The sequence below is a fragment of the Microcaecilia unicolor genome, chromosome 1 (assembly GCF_901765095.1).
Source record: "Microcaecilia unicolor chromosome 1, aMicUni1.1, whole genome shotgun sequence".
Lineage (NCBI taxonomy): Eukaryota > Metazoa > Chordata > Amphibia > Gymnophiona > Siphonopidae > Microcaecilia > Microcaecilia unicolor.
This window is the reverse complement of record NC_044031.1, coordinates 645,044,635-645,066,426: the sequence shown is the minus strand read 5'-3', so window position 1 is coordinate 645,066,426 and position 21,792 is coordinate 645,044,635. Positions and strand designations below refer to the sequence as shown.

The 21,792-nt window shown below is 46.3% G+C and overlaps 1 protein-coding gene across 2 annotated transcripts in view; it reads left to right on the top strand.

The window, feature by feature from the left end:
- STX3 (syntaxin 3) overlaps window positions 1-21,792 on the top strand; it is a 122,055-nt gene that overhangs the window by 22,017 nt on the left and 78,246 nt on the right. For both annotated transcript variants that reach the window (XM_030222160.1, XM_030222153.1), the window contains exon 2: window positions 6,509-6,586. In XM_030222160.1, the coding sequence (XP_030078020.1) occupies window positions 6,509-6,586 (78 nt within the window). The remainder of the gene's footprint in view (window positions 1-6,508; window positions 6,587-21,792) is intronic.

Sequence of the window (21,792 nt, the reverse complement as noted above, 5' to 3'; positions counted from 1 at the left end):
TACAATCTAAAAAATGCAACGACAAAAGCCAGAAGGAGGCTTAGGGATATATAGTAACATAGTAGATGACGGCAGAAAAAGACCTGCACGGTCCATCCAGTCTGCCCAACAAGATAAACTCATATGTGCTACTTTTTGTGTATACCTTACCTTGATTTGTACCTGTCCTTTTCAGGGCACAGACCGTATAAGTCTGCCCAACACTATCCCTGCCTCCCAACCACCAGCCCCGCCTCCCATCACCGATTCTGGCACAGACCGTATAAGTCTGCCCAGCACCATCCCCACCTCCCAACCACCAGTCCCGCCTCCCACCACCGGCTCTGTCACAGACCGTATAAGTCTGCCCAGCACCATCCCCGCCTCCCGCCACTGGCTCTGCCACCCAATCTCGGCTAAGCTCCTTAGGATCCATTCCTTAGGAGCTTAGCCGAGATTGGGTGGCAGAGCCAGAAGGAGGCTTAGGGATATATAATGGCTAGCAAGAAAAAACATAATGGCCTCTGTGTATATCAATGGTGAAACCTCATTTAGAGCACTGTGTACAATTCTGGAGATACTGCCTTCAAAAAGATATGAAGAGGAGTTGGTCCAGAGGGCAGCTACTAAAATGGTCAGTGGTCTTTGTCAGAAAGTGTATGGGAACAGACTTACAAATCTCGATATAAATACTCTGAAGAAAAGCAAAGAGGGAAGATATACCATGGAGGTATTTAAAAGTCTCTATCATAAAAGCCTAGGAGGTGAACCTCTTCAATTAAAAGGAAAGTCTGGTATGAAGATGAAAGGGGATAGAAGTAGATCAAGGAAATGCTACTTTGGAGATGAGGAGAATGTTTGAATTCAAGAAAAAATGGGACAAGCACAGAGAATCTGTAAGGGAGAGGAAAGGATTGTAGAGCTGAGAAGACGATAGCAGGTACTGAGAAGATACACTCACTGATATCAACGTTCAAGGGATCTGTACCCTTATTGAGGTGTCTACGGAGGCACTCTAAGCTTGATTTTGAGACCCTCCAGATGTTATGACTCCTGACAACGTGTACGCCCACTCTATGGCTGTTGTAAGAGTTTGCACCTAAGTGCGTTTGAGTGTATATACCCAGTAATGCAAGTATTGTATAAAGGAAAGTAGGTGCCTATATGTAGCCGCACTAGTAAAGAATCACCCTATACCTCGGATTCTATTATGGCGCCCAGATTTGCGCAAGCAAATGAATTGAGTAATGAACTGTTAATCATCAAAATTGGTTGCTAACAGCCAGTTATTGAATTGGCTCCCATTAGAATTTGCGTGCATACCTGGCTGCGCATTATATTATATGATGGTGCGCCTAACTCCCTTAGCGCACATCTCAAAGGGGGCATGGCCATGGGCATGGCAGGGGCATTCCAAAATTTGCACGCGTAGTAATAGAATACTAGCTCGGTGCACCTAACGTAGGCGCCAGCGTTTACACCTGGTTTCACCAAGCGTAAGTCTGGCGTGTAAAGTTTGGACGCAGGAATTAGTGCTAAGCATGATTCAATAAAGGTTGCACGCTCTATAAGAATTGCACTTGGTGCCAATCTTTTCCGGCACTAATTAGATTTCATTGGAATTTTTGCACCTAAATTTAATGCTCGTGTACAAAAAGGGAGCACGAAAATGAGAGTCATGGACGGAACGGGCGCATTCCTAACATTAACATGCACAGTTATAGGATAAGGGGGAAGTGCGTCTAATTTAGGCAATTTATAGAGCGCAATTTATAGAATCTGGCCCATAGTGTTGATATGCCATCATGTTTCTCTTTTTGTCACATGTTGCCCCACCACAAGACAGGTACAACTCAAGCAGGGTAAAAACAGTGCAAGTTTTGTCCCTCCACAGAACAGGTACAACTCTGGTTGCTAGCATTTAAAAACAGAAAATCCGGCCACCTGCTCTTACCCTTGTAATCAATAACTTCCCTGCCTGTCTCCCCTCCTCCAGGGGCCTTTTGTCAAAGAAGGAGCTATTCTAAGATCAGATTGCAGCGGTGGCAACAGAAGCAGGTTGTAGAGGCCTGCAGGCCAGGGCTGAGCCAGCATACTCTGTCCTGGCTCCCAAATGAGGGCAGACCGCAGATTGACTCAATTCCCAGTCTGTACAATTATACAGCACACTGTTCACACAGTCTGGTCTTGAACCAGCCCCTGCTTCAACATAGAAAAGGGTCCACAGGGAGGTACAGGAAACAGGGACTGGGTGCAGGAAACTGACACCAGCTTCTCTTAGTGAAAAGTGTCTGGACTGGGTACAGTACAGGGAGTAGCAGTGCAGGTTTTGCCCTATCCTGAAGGTGGTACCAGCTGCCAGTCAGTATTGACCTGAATCCGATTCTGACGCCCTCCCTCCCTAAAACAGAACTGTGACATCCTCTGAGCTACAGCTGACTGATGTAAAAACAGCGCATATTTTTCTCCTTTTCCTCCTCCTTTAAGGAAATGGCACATGGTCTGGATCAAGAGATTAAGTGGATTTTCCTCTTTGGTGCAGTTGACCAAGGGATCTCTGGTCACAGATAACCTTTATCTTCCTGTCTCTTCTGTATGTGCCTCCTACTTGAAGTTTACTTATCTCAGAGGGATGGGCACTGTTTATTCCTGTGAGGGATCTTACGTAAAGTGGCTTCAGGGTGGTTGGTTTGACATTCACAGTCCTCTAGGTTCCGCCTCTTATTCTAGGTACCCACTGTGGATTTTTTTTTTATTAAATGCCTTTATTACAATGATCAATACAATGAAAAAGTAGACAACATACACTAAAGATATACCATAATTCTTCGGTGCATTGCACACAAGGTCATAGCATTAATAACTTCAAAGCAACATTAGAAACGTCAACTATGTCCCACTGTGGATTTTAACATCGGATACTGTCTGTTTATAAAAATTTGCTTTTATGTGTAAACTATAAAAATGTTATCACTTGTACTGTAAATACTAACTCCTGGTTTTACAACTGCTGTGCTGTCAACATGCCTCAAAAAAATATCTTCAGCTTTTAGTTCTAGGTCTCCTTAATTTCTCCTAACAGACTTCTTTAAGTGTTAGTTAGGTCTGTGGAGTCTGTTCACCAAACCTTTGACTCCGACTCTGATCGATATTAGTCTGCGTAAATGCAGACTTCAGCTCTATTTTATTGTGGTTGTTGCAATTGCCATTATAGAATCCACACTTTGAAGTGAATTATATATATATATATATATATATATATATATATATATGGTGCTGAAAAAAGTGTTGTTCTATAAGCTACGCTTAAAGTTAGGCGTGTTTTATAGAATAAAACTTACGCCCAAGAATCACATGTAACTTTAGGTGCAGTCATTTGCACCAACTGAAATGTGGTTCAAATGTGCGTGCCTAAATTAGACGCACTTCCCCAGTGGAGGAGTAGCCTAGTGGTTAGTGCAGTGGACTTTGATCCTGGGGAACTGAGTTCGATTCCCACTGCAGCTCCTTGTGACTCTGGGCAAGTCACTTAACCCTCCATTGCCCCTGGTACAAAATAGGTACCTGAATATATGTAAACTGCTTTGAAAGTAGTTGCAAAAACCTCAGAAAGGCGGTATATCAAGTCCCATTCCCCTTTCCCTATTTGAGATTCTACATGGAATGTTGCTACTATTGAGATTCTGTTGCTACTATTTGAGATTCTACATGGAATGTTGCTATTCCATTAGCAACATTCCATGTAGAAGCCTGCCCTTGCAGATCACCAACGCGGCCGCGCAGGCTTCTGTTTCTGTGAGTCTGACGTCCTGCACATACGTGCAGGACGTCAGACTCACAGAAACAGAAGCCTGCGCGGCCGCGTTGGTGATCTGCAAGGGCAGGCTTCTACGTGGAATGTTGCTAGTGGAGAGGTAGCCTAGTGGTTAGTGCAGTGGACTTTGATCCTGGGGAACTGAGTTCAATTCCCACTGCAGCTTCTTGTGACTCTGGGCAAGTCACTTAACCCTCCTTTGCAAAAACCTCAGAAAGGCGGTATATCAAGTCCCATTGCCCTTTCCTTTCCCTTATCCTATAACTGTGCACGTTAATATTAGGAATGCGCCCATTCCATCTATGACTCTCTCATTTTCGTGCTCCCTTTTTGTACTCGCGCATAAAATTTAGGTGCGAAAATTCCAATCAAATCTAATTAGTGCCAATAATTGCTTGTTAAAAACCCAATTATTGGCACTAATTAACTCAATTAATTTGCTTGTGTAAATAGGGCACAATTTTTGCCAACTTTTATAGAATTAAGGGGTTAACGCGGCTCATCCCAGTGCCTGACTTTAGGCAGCCTTTATAGAATTACCCGTAAACGATGATAGGGCATGTTGGCACCCACTTGGACTAAACAACATTTTCCGTCATCCCCTAAGGGAGTTTCTCTAGCCTTCTCTCTGTTGGCTCTCTGTCATTCTTCTTGGCACAGTCATGTCTACTGATTCTCTACTCTTGAGCTGATGTAATGAGATTCGCAGTCCTTTAGCATAGCAGCTTGCTCACGATTTTCTCATGTTAATATTAACTCTCGATGTAGTAAGTTTTTTTTATGTTTTTTTTAGCATGGAAAATTCAGAACTCGTGTTGTGCACTTGGTAAGGGGAAGATATGGTTTGGGGGTTTTAACAGCACCTATAAATCAAATCTTCTGTTAACAAGTTTTAATCCTGACTCATACCAAGGAGCATATTGCCACAGATATTTCATAAAAAATTCAATGTATTCATCACAAAATAAAAAGTCATTAGCCTGACAGGGCTGCGTTTTGCCCTCTTAAAGGGCTGTATCAGGGGCTTGAAATACCAACCCAGAGGTGCAGTCTAAACAATTCCACCTACTGCTAAAACAGCTTCTCTCTTGAAAACTGCAAGGATGATCCACATTAACCTCCACATTAACCTCTAATTCTATAAAAGTTGTCAAAAATTGTGCCCGAAAATTTGGTTGTGTTTCCCAATTTACACATGCAATTTAATGAGCTAATTAGCTCCAATAATTGGCTTAACAAGCAATTATTGGCACTAATTAGATTTAATTGGAATTTATGCACCCAGATTTTATGCATGTATAAAATGGGGGCACAAAAATGGATGGATCATGGGCGGAATGAGGGCATTCCCAAAATTAACACACGCAGTTATAGGATAAAGGGGACGTCACGTGCACCATGTTTCAGTTGGTGCAAATAGCTGCACCTAAAGTTAGGCGTGTTTCCTGGGCTTAAGTGCTATTCTATAAACCGCACCTAACTTTAAGCACAGCTTATAGAGTAGCTGCTGCTTTTCAAGAGAGAAGCTGTTTCAAGTCCAGTAGGTGGAATTGTTTAGATTGCACCACTGGGTTGGTATTTCAAGCCCCTGATGCAGCCTTTCAAGAGGGCGAAACGTGGCCCTGTTGGGCTAATGACTATTTATTTTGTGGTGAATAAATTGAATTTTTAATGAAAGATCTGGGGCGATTTGCTTCTTTTTTTTTTTTTTTTTACTCTATGCTGGATTTGGTAAGTTGCCTGCCTGCTTGTTTTCTTGGTCATACCAATGACCAACTCTTCTCAATAGTAATTCTTCTGCCTTTTGAAAACATCTATTAGGTTCCTGAGTCAGAGAAGAGCTACTGAGTCACCCACCACAGAAGTGGTTGCATGTGTTACTGAAATGCAGTTTGTTATTGTGATGGAAGCTCACGTAGCTTCCTTCGCTTCAGAATTGTGCATATTTAGGCTGTTATCACTACTGATCCAGAGGTGTGCTCCAAAGATTTTCACTGGCTTCCTATCTGTTTCCGCACTTCACTGGCTTCCTATCTGTTTCCGCACTTCACTGGCTTCCTATCCATTTCCGCATACAGTTCAAACTCCTCTTATTGACCTATAAGTGCATTCACTCTGCAGCTCCTCAGTACCTCTCCACTCTCATCTCTCTCCCTACATTCCTCCCCGGGAACTCTGTTCACTGGATAAATCTCTCTTATCTGCACCCTTCTCCTCCACCGCTAACTCCAGACTCCGTTCCTTTTACCTTGCTGCACCATAATCCTGGAATAGACTTCCTGAGCCGGTACGCCAAGCTCCATCTCTGGCCGTCTTCAAATCTAAGCTAAAAGCCCACCTTTTTGATGCTGCTTTTAACTCCTAACCCTTATTCACTTTTTCAGAACCCTTATTTTATCATCCTCACTTTAATATTCCCTTATCTCTTGTTTGTCCTGTTTGTCTGTACTAATTAGATTGTAAGCTCTGTCAAGCAGGGACTGTCTCTTCATGTTCAAGTGTACAGCGCTGCGTACGTCTAGTAGTGCTTTAGAAATGGTAAGTAGTAGTAGTCGCAGAACAGATGTTTGTCCTTGCTAAATGTAATTAATTTGAAGGTCCAAGGTTTTTTTTTAAAACTCCTAGCACTGATGGAGGGTGGTGGATCCCGTTATGCGCAGAGGCTGTGAGTATGACTCTGGCACTCAGATACTGATTGACTCTCCTCTCTTTCAGACGAACGATACAGATGATGTGGAAGAGGTAGAAATCGCCATTGACAACCCAGCCTTCATGGATGAATTTTTCTCACAGGTGGGGCAAGCCTACTAGATTTAGCCTCGTACAGTTTAAAGACTAAGGGAAAAATTTTGTAAAGCTTTTTTATTTTCCATTTGTAAAGTCTGCTTTGCACGCGGAGTAGAATAGGGCTTTTATATAATTGCATGACTTCATATGGTCATGAAAGGTACGTGCATGGAAAGTGTGAGTCTACTGTTATATGGCCTGCACATAGAATCTTTCTAGGGGTACAGTTTATACCTTTTTCAGAGTAAGTGTAAATTGTATGTGGCTAGTTCTTTAATGATGGGATCTTCCTAGAGGATAAGCACATGACAATTTCATGGTAGTAAAGCTTTATGCTGCAGAAATCCCCCCCCCCCCCCCAACACATACACTATGCCATTACATTTTCAGGGTTATTTTTCCCCTAGATAGACACCAACCCCTTTATTTTAACTTCCTTCCAATATTTTTGGATTGGGAAGAATAAAAAGGTTGAAAGAAGAGCAAGTGTATGCCAGGTCTATAAAATAATGAGTGGAGTGGAACGGGTAGACGTGAAGCGTCTGTTTACTCTTTCCAAAAATACTAGGACTAGGGGGCATGCAATGAAGTTACAGAGTAGTAAATTTAAAATGAATTGGATAACATTTTTCTTCACTCAATGTGTAATTAAACACTGGAATTAAACGCCAAAGAATGTGGTAAAAACGGTTAGCTTAGCGGGGTTTAAAAAAGGTTTGGACGCTTCCTAAAGGAAAAATCCATAGACCATTATTAAAATGGATTTGTGGAAAATCCACTGCTTATTTCTGGGATAAGCATCATAAAATGTCTTATACTTTTTTGGGATCTTGCCAGGTATTTGTGACCTGGATTGGCCACTGTTGGAAACAGGATGCTGGGCTTGATGGACCTTTGGTCTGTCCCAGTATGGCAATACTTATGTACTTATGTAGGCTAGCTTAATAGTATTGGGAAAGAGGTTATGAAAACCAGAAAGGCATTCTTTGAAATAAAAAGCAAAACCAAATGAAGAAAAGAGGAAGACACACAACAACTGGCAAGTTAGATGTTAAACATTAATAATGCTAGAGAAGACAACATTTGTCAAACAAGAAAGCTGTAAGGGAGTCAGTTGGACCATTAGATGATCAAGAAGTAAAAAAGGGTACTCCAGGAGGATTGGGCCATAAGCTGAAACATAAATGAATTCTTTACTATAATCTTTATTGTATAGGATGTTGGGGAGATACCCATTTTAGAACCAACCTCTATGAATCTAGAAGAGGTGCTAGAGAATATTGATGGCAAATCACCAGTACCAGTAGTATTCATTCCAGACTTCTCAAGTAACTTGAATATGAAATTACGGATCTGCTACTGATAATTTGCAATTTATTGTTTAAATCTGCCTTTGTGTAACGGGTCCGAAAATCAGGAGACGAAAGACAAATTGGTTCCAAAACAAAACAGCTTTTATTGCTAGCAATTCACACAGCACCGAGTACAATCTCAGAATACTGTGTGTCAGAAATCATCTGACACTCACATTTATACTTCCCTATGGGGCCTGTGCACTAGGCACCTGATACATCACATTTGGCATGCGCAGTAAACAGTTGTAGTTCTCACAGTGCATATTTGTAGTTCTCAGTACATACACACGTCATAATACTGAAAAGATACTGGCAAAAGAAACGAAACTTAGCAGCTTATTCCACACACACAATGCTCCTTTCTAGCTCAGGAGATAAGATTCATCGGCTCAGAGATGCAGGGCGGGGGTGTTAGCACCCTCCAAGGCCACCTATTCATGTGGCTCCTACGTGCAAGCTGATCTCGTATAGGCCTTGCTACTACAGTTACAGTTACAAGCTATGTGTCTAATAGCCCTGCATTCTGGCTTACATTAGTAAACAATAAAACTGGGTAAGGCACAAAGGTTCAGTGCATTAATAAAGTATGGCTAAAAGGCCAAAAACAGAGGTAGAGTACATAAGTATAAGTCCATCAGTAGGCACAAAACATGAGATTGTTCTGGTGGTCAGTAGTATGCATAGTATTCGAGTAGTATCCGGTGGTCCACTCCTACAATTCCCCCCTTTTGATACTAGAACATTCATTCTGATGGAGAGTATCACTCCCAGAACCCTGAAAAGGAAAAGAAAGAGAAGAATCATTAGCAGAGAGGCAACAAGGAGCCCTAAGCCCTTGTGCAGCCGCTGGTTACTTCACCGGGGTTGAGACGGAGGGCCCCTAGTGGAATCCCCCCCCCTTTGTATCCGGTCTTATGCTGGCACAAGGGTACTGGCCCATTAAGTGACTCAGGAGGACAAAAGTGCACGTCAGCCACAAGGTGCTTCATCGGCAGCTTCATCAGACTGGGGAATGGGGGAGTACATCTGGAGAGCCATAAGTTGAGCAGCAGCTCGGCGGTCAGCGATGCTTTCCATGGTGGAGCGGAGACACCTGAAAACTAAAGGAAAAGACAAAGGTATTAATAGGCAGGACAGCAAAAATAGGCCCCCCATGACGAGGAGGCCCTTTAGGCTCCCGGAGGTCGGCAACCAGCTGGTTAGGGAGGAAGTCCAATCCCAAGCGCTGTTCCAGGTTTGGACGGGGACGTGGGCCAATTTGACCATCCGGTCAGTTATCTCGCTGATGACTTGGCTTTGGTCATCAATCTGTAAGCAGCAATTACTGAGGTTAAACTTGCCACACACCCCGCCTTCCTGGGCCAAGAGGTAGTCAAGAGCCAAGCGATTTTGGTAAACTGCGGTAATAAGCTTAGTGTTCTGTCGGGCTAGAATGTTGAGGGCAAAGGCCGAATCATTGGTAAGGATCTCGAGCACTGCCTGCAAGCGGATAATGCGGTTCAGCATGTAGATAGGAGTACGGTACCCGTATGTACCATCTTCAGCCCATGTGGCCGGTCCATAGTAATGAATGATACGTTCTGGCGGCCACTCGTTGTCCTTCCAGTCTCCTATCTGGACTTTGGGTTTGGTGCTCGGGAGGGACCGTTTACGTCTGCCAATGTTATCAGGTCCCTTTTCCATGTAAAGGGGGATGCCCAACGTCTCGCCGACTCGCAGGGGCAGAAGGAAGAAACTAGGTCGGACGGTGCCCAAGAGACAGGTACCGTACCAGCGGGCCGGGAGCTGTTCATAGGCCCTGCGCCTGCAAATATAGTAGTAGCCCTCCGGGGCTACCCACTTAAGGGAGGCATTCCCTCCATGTGTCCACGTTGCGTTCAAGGTGGGTTCAGTCCAGATGGGCTCCGGGGCAGGCAGGCGGTCCGTCTGCCACCAGGTATGTCGACTCCCGTTAAACTGAAGGACCCCCGTGCAAGCGGAATCTCCCACGGGTACAGAATAACGTTTCGATGGCGCTCGACTAGCGCAGAGAGTACCTATGATGTTGGTTCTCAGGGCCCATTCGTACGGCTTCGGGCGCTGGGGAAAGGTAATGTTTGTGGTGTTGAGCGCATCCCATGTCTGCTGTCGGATCTCCCTCGCTTCCCAAGGCCATTGCTCACCCATATCGGTGCCTCCACAGACGAAACAGTTGGTAATTCCCAAGGAGAAGGCGATGTTTTCGGCCAGGTTGAGGAACATATTCCGAGCTTCTGGGGAGATGGGGAACTTAGTAGCTGCCTCTTCAGCGCGAGCGATTTCATCGAATACCTCTTGGTACCCAACGACAGTAGTCTGGTAGTTCGTGGGAGGCTTTGTTTCAAGGCTTTGATATATGGTAATATACGTCAGCGGATCCATTCCTCCTCCGTCAATGCCAAGGCCCCACGTTCCTCTCCATGGCATGTCGTGGCCTCGGATAGGCCAGTCTAGGGACACATAGTTACCAGAACCTCGACGAAATTCGCCCAGGCCGGTGCATCCGGTATATCCTCCTCCCGTGTAAGCGCATACTCGTTCCCAGCCCGAGGCTCGAGTGTCGCCGGCACACGGGAGCCAAACCCAAGGGGAGCAACATCTCATGTCTGGACTGAAAGGGCAGACATACTTGTGGTCGTTCACATATGCCTCACGCCAACTTTGGCTTCCACACTTACGGGACCAAGGGTGTTTGTCCATGGCGGCGCAAACGTCGAAGGTGAGTGTAGCCACAGTTTGGGCGCCGCCAGCAAGGATGCGAGTGGAATTGACGTAATACAGAATGCCATCCCCTTCAACCCCCGGGGGCCCGGCCACATACGCAGGGAGTCCTACACTGAGGGTGACATTGTAGTATCTTGGCTTGGTGGGGCTATGACAGACGGTGAGGTTGCCTTGGAGGCACCTGTGGAACTGTTGGAGGCCAGCCGGGGTGATGATGGCACAAGTTGGAAGGAGCCGACAATCGCTGTCCGGGGGCTGCGACTGGTGGATGAGGGTGGTGACTAGGTGGTACCCTCCTTCTATACGATGGCGCACCAGGCGCAAACATTCAGTACAGTTCTGGCTCAGGGGGTGGTAGCTCGGGACTGAGCAAAGGAGGAGTAGTAGACTCAGCATCATCATATATGTGGTGGGAGGTATCCGAGCCTTTGCAGCAAGAAGATGATAAGGCCCACGATTATGGCTATAATAAACGCAGAGCCAAAGACGCAGTGGGTCCAGAAGCTGAGGTCCTGGTGCTGGGCAGGCATGGATCTTCGGTTCACGTTTTTCTGAGGGTCAGCCGCAGTGGAGCGTTAGGATGTTGATGCGCAGTCCAACGCTTCGGGGTGCTGCTAGTAGGAGCAGCAAGCTTCAGTCGGGTCCAATGTATCCACACTGGGTTTCCTGCAATTTTAACAGCGGTTGGGGTCGTTAGGAGTGTTGGAATGTAATTGTATTTTACATGCATTGACTGTCACCTATTATTTCTCTGTGATTACTCTGTGACCTCTGATGTGAATTACTTAGAGAGGTCACACAGCTATGCAACTTCCTGTGGGGGATAGACACAGCAGATGCAGCACATGCAGCACATGGAGCACATGGAGCTCATGATCTCTCCTAACCTGAGAGGATCTATGGTGGTGTGAGCATCCATTACCATCTAAGCACATGGAAGGAGCTGATAATACAAATGTATAGTAATATGTATATATAAGCCTGTCTGATTATAATCTAACTGCAAACTGTGAGTAAACAGATGTTTTGTTACTTCAACTTTAAAGTGACTCAGCAGTGAATTATTCAGGGGTGAATGAGAGAGAGATGAAGAAAGAAATTAACATTTCTAAAGCTGAAGCTGTGTGTACTAAAATCTGCTAATTATTTACTACAAATAATCCAACAAAAGGGTTATGGGCCCAGGGCTCAGGAATTGAAAAAGAAGAGAAATATTACCAGGCAGAAAAAAAGGCCACATTTTTCTCTTAAGTTTTAAAAGAAAGATTCAGTCTGTCTCTCTCTCCCCCCAAACAGCAGGCAAGGCTAAGAAAATGGCTGAGGGAAGAAATTCACCATTTTTCTACTCTCTCAAGGTGCCTACGTTAACTGAATTTAATTATCAGCAATGGGAATTAAGATTCATATGTCTCCTTCGAGCAAAAAGATTAAATATATGCTTAGATCAAGACAGAACAGCTGAAAATATGGCTGAATGGGACAATGCAAACTATTATGTGAAGTGCATGCTTTTGGAAGCTCTCTCAGAGAAACAAGCCATATTAGTGGAGGGAAAAGATACACCAAAGGACATTTTATATAAACTGAGAACTATGTATGCAACTACATATGCAAAGCAGCAACCAATTTGGCTGGCAGAGTTGAATGAAACCAAATTAAGGGATAAAAGTAAATGTAATGATCACATTATGCATCTTATGTCTTCATTTCAAAAGCTAGAACTTTCTGGAATTCCCATGTGTGATGCATTGAAAAGAGCATTTCTTTTTACCTCACTATCAAAGAAGTTTGATGTTTTTAGGTCTGTAAATGAGGCCATTGAAGGGCAATCTTTTGAACAGGCAACATCAAAACTAAGGCAGGAATGCATAATAAATGATTCTGAGGAGATGTGTTCTCAAAGTAAGTCAGAGAGAAATGAAACAAATTTCTTGGCAAAGAACAGAGGAAGGCGGAGCTATGGGAAAACTCCACCCAAGGGCAAGCTGATTTGCTACTCATGTGGAAAGGAGGGACATGTATCTAAATGGTGTAAGGAAACACAAAACACTCCCTCTAGCTCACCTAAGCCAATGGAACTAAAGAATTTTCAAACCAGGAAATGTATGAAGGACAAAGATAAACACAAGGGCTTTCTAATGGCAGAAAAATCTTTGACTATGGTAAATAATAATTCAAATGAAAGTACTTGGATTTTGGATTCGGGGAGCACATGCCATTTAACCAATTGTAAAGATTTCTTTCAGGAAATGTGTCCAGAGGAAGGTATTCTTAAAACTGCAAACGCAGGGACTGCTAAGATCCAAGCAAAAGGTATTGGATTCTTAAAATGCAAAGTGTCTAATGAAGTTAAAGAAATTCCTGTAAGTGATGTCTTGTATATTCCCCAAGCAGTTTGCAATATGCTTAGTGTATCTACATTAGATAAGAAGGGATTTGCGATTCATTTTGAAAACAGTAAGTGCACAATCTCTAAAAATGATGAAGTGTATGCTGAAGCTTTTATGCATAATGATGTTTATAAACTGAGCATTTCAGGTGAAGCCTCACATATGGCGCAAGTAAGGAAGGATGCTGGTAAAATGGAGAAATGCATAGACTGTGTTACTCAAAAAGGTGTGAGACCCTCATTTCCTGCATACACAGGAAATAGGAGTAATAAAGTGCTGGACTTAATACACAGTGACTTATGTGGACCGTTTAATATCCCATCATTGGGAAATAACAGATTTGTGCTAATATTCTTGGATGATTTCTCTAGATATTGTGTGGCCTATTTGCTGAAAGAGAAAAGTCAAGTCACAGACATGCTGAAGAAATACGTAGCCATGGTGAGCAATAAATTTGAAAGAAAACCAAAGGTTCTTCAGACCGACAATGGTGGTGAGTTCACTTCACAAAGCATGCGCACATTTCTAGAACAAGAAGGCATTCAACATATCACAACAGTAGCTTATACACCAGAGCAAAATTCTGTTGCAGAGAGAAAATTTAGGTCACTTGTGGAAATGACCAGGTGTATGCTGTCAGATAGCAATCTCCCTAAAAGACTATGGGGAGAAGCCATTCTCACAGCAGTGTACCTACAAAATAGAATGCCAACTAAAGGCGCTGAGCGCACACCACATGAGACATGGCATGGTAGGAAGCCAAACCTGTCACATATAAGAACATTTGGAAGTACAGCATATGCTCATGTACCAAAGCAAAGAAGGCATAAGCTGGATTCCACAACAGAAAGGGGCATTTTAGTTGGCTATGCTCCAGGACACAAAGGATATAGAATTTTGAATCTGAAAACTGGCATTGTTGGCATAAGACATGTTACATATTTTGATGAAAACAAAAGGGTTGATAAAGGCTGGATTATCCCAGATGAGCCTTATCATCCAGAATATGAAACTAGAACCATAATAGACATGCCAGTGTATATAAATGCCATACCAAGGCAGATGTCTGAAAGCAACTCATCTGTATCTAACGAGGAACAGGCAGAGGAAGCAGACACAGAAAGGATCATTGAAGAAGACAGTACAGTTGGAGAAGGGGAATCAATTGGAGAAGGACTCTCAGATTTTGAGGATGCGGAAAGGTCAGACCAACCTGTTGTCAGACGCTCATCCAGGGAAAACAAAGGTGTTCCACCCCCAAGACTGTCTTACCTAACAAAGTCAGCAGAAGCTCAAGAGCCCTTAACATGGGATGAGATTGAGAAAATGCCAGCAGAAGAAGCTGCTGAATGGCATAAAGCTGCACAAGAAGAAATTGATGCATTGGATAAAAATAATACTTGGATTCTTACAAAATTACCTCCTGGCAAGAAAGCTATAGGATGCAAATGGGTATTCAAGTTAAAAAGGAATGCACAAGGAAAAGTGGAAAGGTATAAAGCCAGATTAGTTGCAAAGGGATATCTTCAAAAATATGGAGAAGATTTTGATGAAGTGTTTGCACCTGTAGTGAAACACACGACAATCAGAACACTTCTGAGCATTGCAGTCTCAAAAGGCATGCAAGTCAACCACATTGATGTGAAAACAGCATTTCTTCACGGAGATATAACTGAAGACTTGTACATGGAACAACCAACAGGTTTCATAAATACAAAACAAAGACAGCTAGTGTGTAAATTAAACAAAGGTCTTTATGGATTAAAGCAAAGTGCAAATGTTGGAATGAAAAATTGCATGAAATATTGACAAATTTAGGATTTAAGCAAGGTGAAGCAGATAAATGTTTGTACACTAGGTGCACAAATGGACAATATGCATACATTTTAGCTTTTGTTGATGATCTGCTCATTGCAAGCAAAAGTGAGCAAGAGTACAAGGACATTGTAAAGTGTTTAAACCACAATGTTGAGATAAAAGAACTTGGAAATGTGTCATACTATCTTGGTATAGAAATTGAGAAACAAAATGATGGTTCTTATCTTCTAAGCCAGAAGCAGAAAATAAATGAGCTTATTGAAAGTTTAGGTATGCAAGATGCCCAAGTTGTAAGCACTCCCATGATCACTGATTTTCTGAAGGATGAAACAGTAAGAGAACCTTTACCAGATAACATCCAATATAGATCAGCCATAGGTAAGCTTTTATATCTAGCTACCACATACAGGGCTGATATAGCAAATGCAGTAGGAATTTTGAGCAGAAGGGTCAGCTCACCTACCAAATCAGATTGGACTGCAGTTAAAAGGATGGTAAGGTATTTAAAGGGTACCATTGATTGTAAATTAAAGATTTCAGCCAATAGTAATCCAAAACTAATATGTTACTGTGATTCAGATTGGGCAGGGGATCATTCTGATTATAAATCCACAAGTGGATATGTGTTTATGTATGGAAATGTACAAATTTCATGGGCCAGTCATAAACAAAGTATTGTGAGTCTGTCTTCTACAGAAGCTGAATACGTGGCCGTATCGGAAGCGTGCAGAGAACTGATGTGGATTGAAAAACTTTTGCTGGATTTTGGAATAGCTGAAAAGAGACCAATCCAGATAATGGAAGATAATCAGAGCTGCATCCGACTGTCACAGAATGACAAGGTTCAGTCACGCACCAAGCACATCGCAACGAAATACCACAACGTGCGAGAGTTGGCGAAAGAAGGGGTCATCAGTCTACACTATTGTCACACCAGTGAGATGACAGCTGACATCATGACCAAACCGTTACCCAGAGAACATTTTGTGAATCTGCGTATAAAGCTTGGACTTTGTATGAATAAATAATTGCATGACAGTTATGCATGAGAAGGGGTTTGTTGGAATGTAATTGTATTTTACATGCATTGACTGTCACCTATTATTTCTCTGTGATTACTCTGTGACCTCTGATGTGAATTACTTAGAGAGGTCACACAGCTATGCAACTTCCTGTGGGGGATAGACACAGCAGATGCAGCACATGCAGCACATGGAGCACATGGAGCTCATGATCTCTCCTAACCTGAGAGGATCTATGGTGGTGTGAGCATCCATTACCATCTAAGCACATGGAAGGAGCTGATAATACAAATGTATAGTAATATGTATATATAAGCCTGTCTGATTATAATCTAACTGCAAACTGTGAGTAAACAGATGTTTTGTTACTTCAACTTTAAAGTGACTCAGCAGTGAATTATTCAGGGGTGAATGAGAGAGAGATGAAGAAAGAAATTAACATTTCTAAAGCTGAAGCTGTGTGTACTAAAATCTGCTAATTATTTACTACAAATAATCCAACAAGGAGAACAAGGGAGGGCCCTTTCCATTTGGGTTTCAGACAGTCTGATTCATCCCACTCCTTTACCCAGACTTCATCCCCCACCCTAAACTGGTGTGTAGGACTAGTAAGGACTAAGGGACCTACACTCTCAGTGTATTGTTGGATGTCCTGCACTACCTCGCGTAATGCCTTCATCTGTCTCACTAAGGAACTCTCGCCCTGTATCTGCAAGGAGTCGGGAAAAGAGGGTAGTGGTGGTGGCCTAGCGTACATCATCTCGTAAGGAGTAAGGCCAGTAGCCTTGGGGGTACACCTAAGATGTAGCAAGGCCAGCGGAAGCAGGTCGGGCCATTTGGCTTTAGCTTCCTGGCATAGCTTGGCCAGCTGGTTCTTCAGGGATCGGTTAGCCCTCTCCACTATACCACTGCTCTGGGGCCTCCAGGCACAATGCAACTTCCAGTCGAGGCCCAGTCTCGTACTGAGCTGTTGTGTAACTTCGCTGGCGAATGCAGGGCCGTTGTCAGAGTTTATCTGCTTGGGGAGGCCGTATCTTGGCAGGATGTGATGGATCAATAAGGAGGTGACTTCCTTCGCCATTTCCGTTCTGGTGGGCTGAGCTTCAATCCATCCAGTGTAGGTACACACAGCGACGAGGATGGCTTTGTAGCCCCGGGCCGGGGGCATATGCGTGAAGTCAATCTGGCAAACGTGGAATGGGCTAGTTCCCCGGAGAACATGTCCTGGCATAGGACCGGGCCCCGTTCTGGGGTTGTTCCGAGCACAAGTTACGCATCGGCTGGAAGCATTTTTGGTCCACAGGGACAGTTTGTTGATGTAGTAGGTCTTCTCGAGTAGGCGTCCCAGAGCTTCCTTGCCCAGGTGTGTACGGTCGTGGGCCTCCTTGGCCACAGTCCACGCCAGGGCTTCGGGTATCCATATGCGTCCGTCTTGTAGCATCCACCAGCCATTGCGTGACTCCAGGCCCTCTTGCCGGGCCCACTCCGTCTCTTGTGGGGCATAGATAGGGATCTCGGTGGGGAGGTGAACGACGAGTACAGGGTCAGAAGAACAAGAAGGGTAAGGGAGTTGACTTGCTCTTTTTGCAGCGTCGTCTGCCCGCTGATTTCCCCGGGCGATAGGGTCCGTTCTCCCGGTGTGGGCCCTGCAGTGCATCACAGCCACCTTCTTCGGTTTCCATACTGACTCGAGTAACTGGCAGATCTCAGCGGCATTTGCAAGTCCTTTCCCCTCAGCTGTCAGAAATCCCCTCTCCTTGTACAAGGCTCCGTGCACCTGGAGGGTGAGGAAAGCGTATTTGGAGTCGGTGTAAATGTTAACAACTTTTCCTTCAGCCCACAGGAGGGCTCGGGTGAGGGCGATCAGCTCCGCTTTCTGGGCTGATGTTCCGGGTGTCAGAGCCATAGCTTCGATCACATGGTCCTCAGACACCACCGCATAGCCTGCCCTTCGAATTCCCTCTATCACCTGGCTGCTTCCATCGGTAAAAAGGGTGATGCCCCCTTGCCAGGGTTGGTCCTTCAGGTCAGGTCTGCTCGAGTGCACAGTGGCCATTACCTCTTCACAGTCGTGGAGTGGTGGTTCGGGGGCCGGAAGTAGGGTGGCAGGATTGAGGTTGGTCGTGTCCAGGATCCGCACCTCCGGATTTTCGCACAGGAGGGCTTGGTATTTAACCAATCGGGAGTTAGTCATCCATCTGGGTCCGTGGCTCTCGAGTAGGCCGCGGATGGTGTGAGGCGTCGTCACAAAGAGTGTTTGGCCAAAGGTGAGTTTATTTGCCTCGTGTATCAGCAAACAGGCAGCCGCAATGCTTCGGAGGCAGCCCGGCCATCCTCGTGCCACATTGTCCATGCTCTTGGAGAGGTATGCTACAGGGCGTTGCCAGGTGCCGACCAGTTGGGTGAGGACTCCAAGTGCCAATCCCTTCTTTTCGTCGATGAACAAGTGGAACGGCTTAGTCACGTCTGGCAGTCCGAGCGCTGGTGGGGCCACAAGGGCATCCTTAAGGTCCTGAAGGGCTTTCAGTTCGTGTTTCTCCCACCGGAGATTTTGGCCCTCGAGTTCAGGTCCTTTCAGTTTGGCATACAAACTGTGGGTCAGGATGGCAAAGTTGATGATCCAAATGCGGCAATATCCAGCGGCTCCGAGGAGTGCCCGTAATTCCTTCTTATTTGCAGGAGTGGGTTGGTTGCGGATGGCTTGGGTTCGGGGGGTACCGAGCCTCCGGGTTCCTTCTCGGAGGCGAAATCCCAGATACTCGACTTCGATCTCGCATATCTGGGCCTTCTTGCGACTGGCCCGGTACCCCTGGGCTTCCAGGGTTTTCAAGAGGTAGAGGGTAGCTTCGGCACATTCGGTGAACGTTTCACGGGCCAGCAACAGGTCATCCACGTATTGGACGACCGGCCTATGCTCGTCCTGATACGTCTTCAGGTCCTGAGCGAGTTGGTCACCGAAGAGGGTAGGTGAGTTCTTGAACCCCTGGGGCAGCCGGGTCCATGTGAGTTGCTGTTTATTTCCAGTCTGTAAGTCTTCCCACGTGAAGGCAAACAACTTCTGGCTGTCGGCAGCAAGGGGGATGGAGAAGAAGGCGTCCTTCAGATCAATGACACTGTACCACTTGGTCTGGGCTGGCACTTGGGCGAGAATGGAATAAGGGTTCGGTACGAGGGCAACTATGTCGGCTACCTGGTTGTTGACCTTCCTCAAGTCTTGGACGGGCCTATACTCCGATGTTCCTGGCTTCTTCACGGGCAATAATGGGGTGTTCCAAGCAGATCTGACAGGTCTAAGGACCCCTTGCTGAAGGAGTTTCTTTAGGTGTGTTTGCATGCTATGCCGGGCTGCATAAGGGATGTGATATTGTCCTTGGTTGACAACTTGGGCATTTGGTTTGAGTTCGATCCAGATGGGAATGGCGTTGACGGCTAGTCCACCAGGGTTCACTTCTGCCCATACGTTGGGCACCTCCGCCATTAGGTTCCTCCTCTGTTGTGCGAAAGGGGTATCCTGGTAATAGCGGCCGTCGTCTGGGCCTACAATAAGGGGGGGCATGTAGTCTCCATTCTTCCCGTACCGGGCAGAGGAGCGTCACCGGTTGGTCTTCAAAATGGGCTTCCACTTCGCCCGTTGGTTTAAACTTCAGGGTGGCTTGGAGTTTACACAGTAGGTCACGGCCAATCAGGGGGACGGGGCACTCGGGGATATGGATGAACTGGTGAGACACCATCGTTCCACCGATCTGGACTTGGCGTTCCCTGAGGAGGGGGGCTGTGAGCGATTTTCCAGAGGCACCGATAATTGGTATGGTTTCTCTTGTGGCCGGGGCGATGGCAGTGGTGATGACGGAACGTTGGGCCCCCGTGTCTAGGAGGGCCTTCATCAATTGCGTCCCCACACGGATCTCCACCAGAGGGTCAGTGGGGACTCTGCCCTCCCGGTCCCTTCATGCCGTATGGTCCCGGGTGGCGTCCAGAGCCATCTGCCATTCCTGCTGTTCGGTCCGTTCCCGGCCGCGGCCCCGTCCTCGTTGTCCTTGTCTGGGGCCCCTTGGGCGGTCGGTGTCTTCCCCCTCTCTCTTCTGGTCCCGCGGTTTCTCCGGGCAGTCCGCCCACCAGTGCCCTTCCTCCCGACAGTTTGCGCATTGGTTGCGTCCTATGGGGGACCGTGTTCCTCTTCCCCCTCGGCCTCTGCCTCTGCCCCGTGGCCTGGACCCCAAACGTTCTTCCAGCACCGTGGCCAACACATCCGCATTCTCGCGCATCCGCCTGGCCGACTCCTTCCGGGCTTCGGCCTTCTCTTCTTGGTCTCGGTATCCGAACACGCGATCAGCTATGGCCTTCAGTTGGCTGATGCCCATCCCTTCAAATCCTTCAGTTCTCTGGAGTTTTCTCCGTATGTCGGGTGCTGACTGGCTAACAAAACTCATAACCACTGTGGGGACGTTTTTTGGGTCCTCGGGGTTTATCGGACTATGTCTCCTGAATGCGTCCATAAGGCGCTCGAGGAAATCCCCCGGACTTTCATTCTTCTGTTGGACTACATTGTGAATTTTTCCCATATTGGTAATTTTCTGCTTTCCCTTTTTAAGGGCCGCCAGGTATGCCTGTTGGTACCGGCGAATGACGGCCTGTCCCTCCTCGGTCCGGTAGTCCCATGCAGGGACCGCGGTAGGGGCTTCTGTGTCTACGATGGCCTGTACGTTAGCATTTCCCGGGTTGGCGTCTCGGATCGCTTGTTCCATATTTTGCTGTAGGAGGCGGCGTTCTTCGGTGGTCAGGATGTGGGCGCTCAACTGCCTGAGGTCAGCCCACGTGGGATTATAACTGTAAATGATGCCTTCTACCAATTCTATCAGTTGTTCGGGTTTCTGATCATAAGAAGGTCCGTGCAGCTTCCAGTTATATAGGTCAGCGCTGGAGAAGGGAACGTGGCTGTAGACGGTCGACTGAATGGGCTGGGCATCGGCCACTGGGTTAGGGGTGTAGGTCATAGACTGCCGGACCGGGTATAGGTTAGTCACTTCAGTCCTCCGGGGAGCCGGAAGTGTACTTCTCGGACTCGACTGGGGGTATCGGGTAACGGCCTTTACTACTCGGCGACTCTTCCTGTAAGTTGTGGGGTCCGGGATTATAGCGTCTCCAGTGTCCGACTCGGACTCGGAGGCCTCAGCGTCGTCCGGGCCATCCGACGAGTCCGCGAGGTCGGGGTATAGGGGGACGTATGGAGGGGGCGCCACATCCTCCTCGTAGGCTTCCGTGGTAGCAAGAATTGGGGCCTTTGGGGGTACCTTTTCGGGCGGGCCCTGAACTTTCCCTCGGCCTTTCATGGGTGGTCTAGGTTTGGAAGGCACACTGGTAGCACGGGGCGTGGCCTTCTTGGCGGTAGCACGGGGCGTAGCCTCTGTGGCTGGGGCGTCAACGGCAGGGGCGGTGGGCGTTGTAGGGGCGGTTCCCCTGGGCTTCGGAACGGCAGCGGCTGCGGGGTTTGGAGAGCGAAGGCCGGGGTTCGTTTGGCTCCCCGCCCCTTCCTCTGTTTTATCACCATAAGAGCGGCCTTCTCTACCTTATGTTGGGCCCAGTCGGGCGGGTCTCGGACAACGCTTAACCACGCCTCAATGTAGGGGATGTCCTCTGGGCAACCGGGGTTTCCCCCAACTATAACAATATTCATGACCGCCGCCACCTTTTCGTACTCAAATGACCCTTCTGGGGGCCATTCAGCAATTCCTAACCCGGGCCACATAAATTGACATCGCTGTATCATCCCGGCCCTACTGCATTTATCTTGGTCAAACACTTCGCTAAAGTGTTCAGTCATTAGATCTAACGGTGTGGAACCACCCCCGCCCATCCTAACCTGAGTGCCAAAGGATAGGAGACAG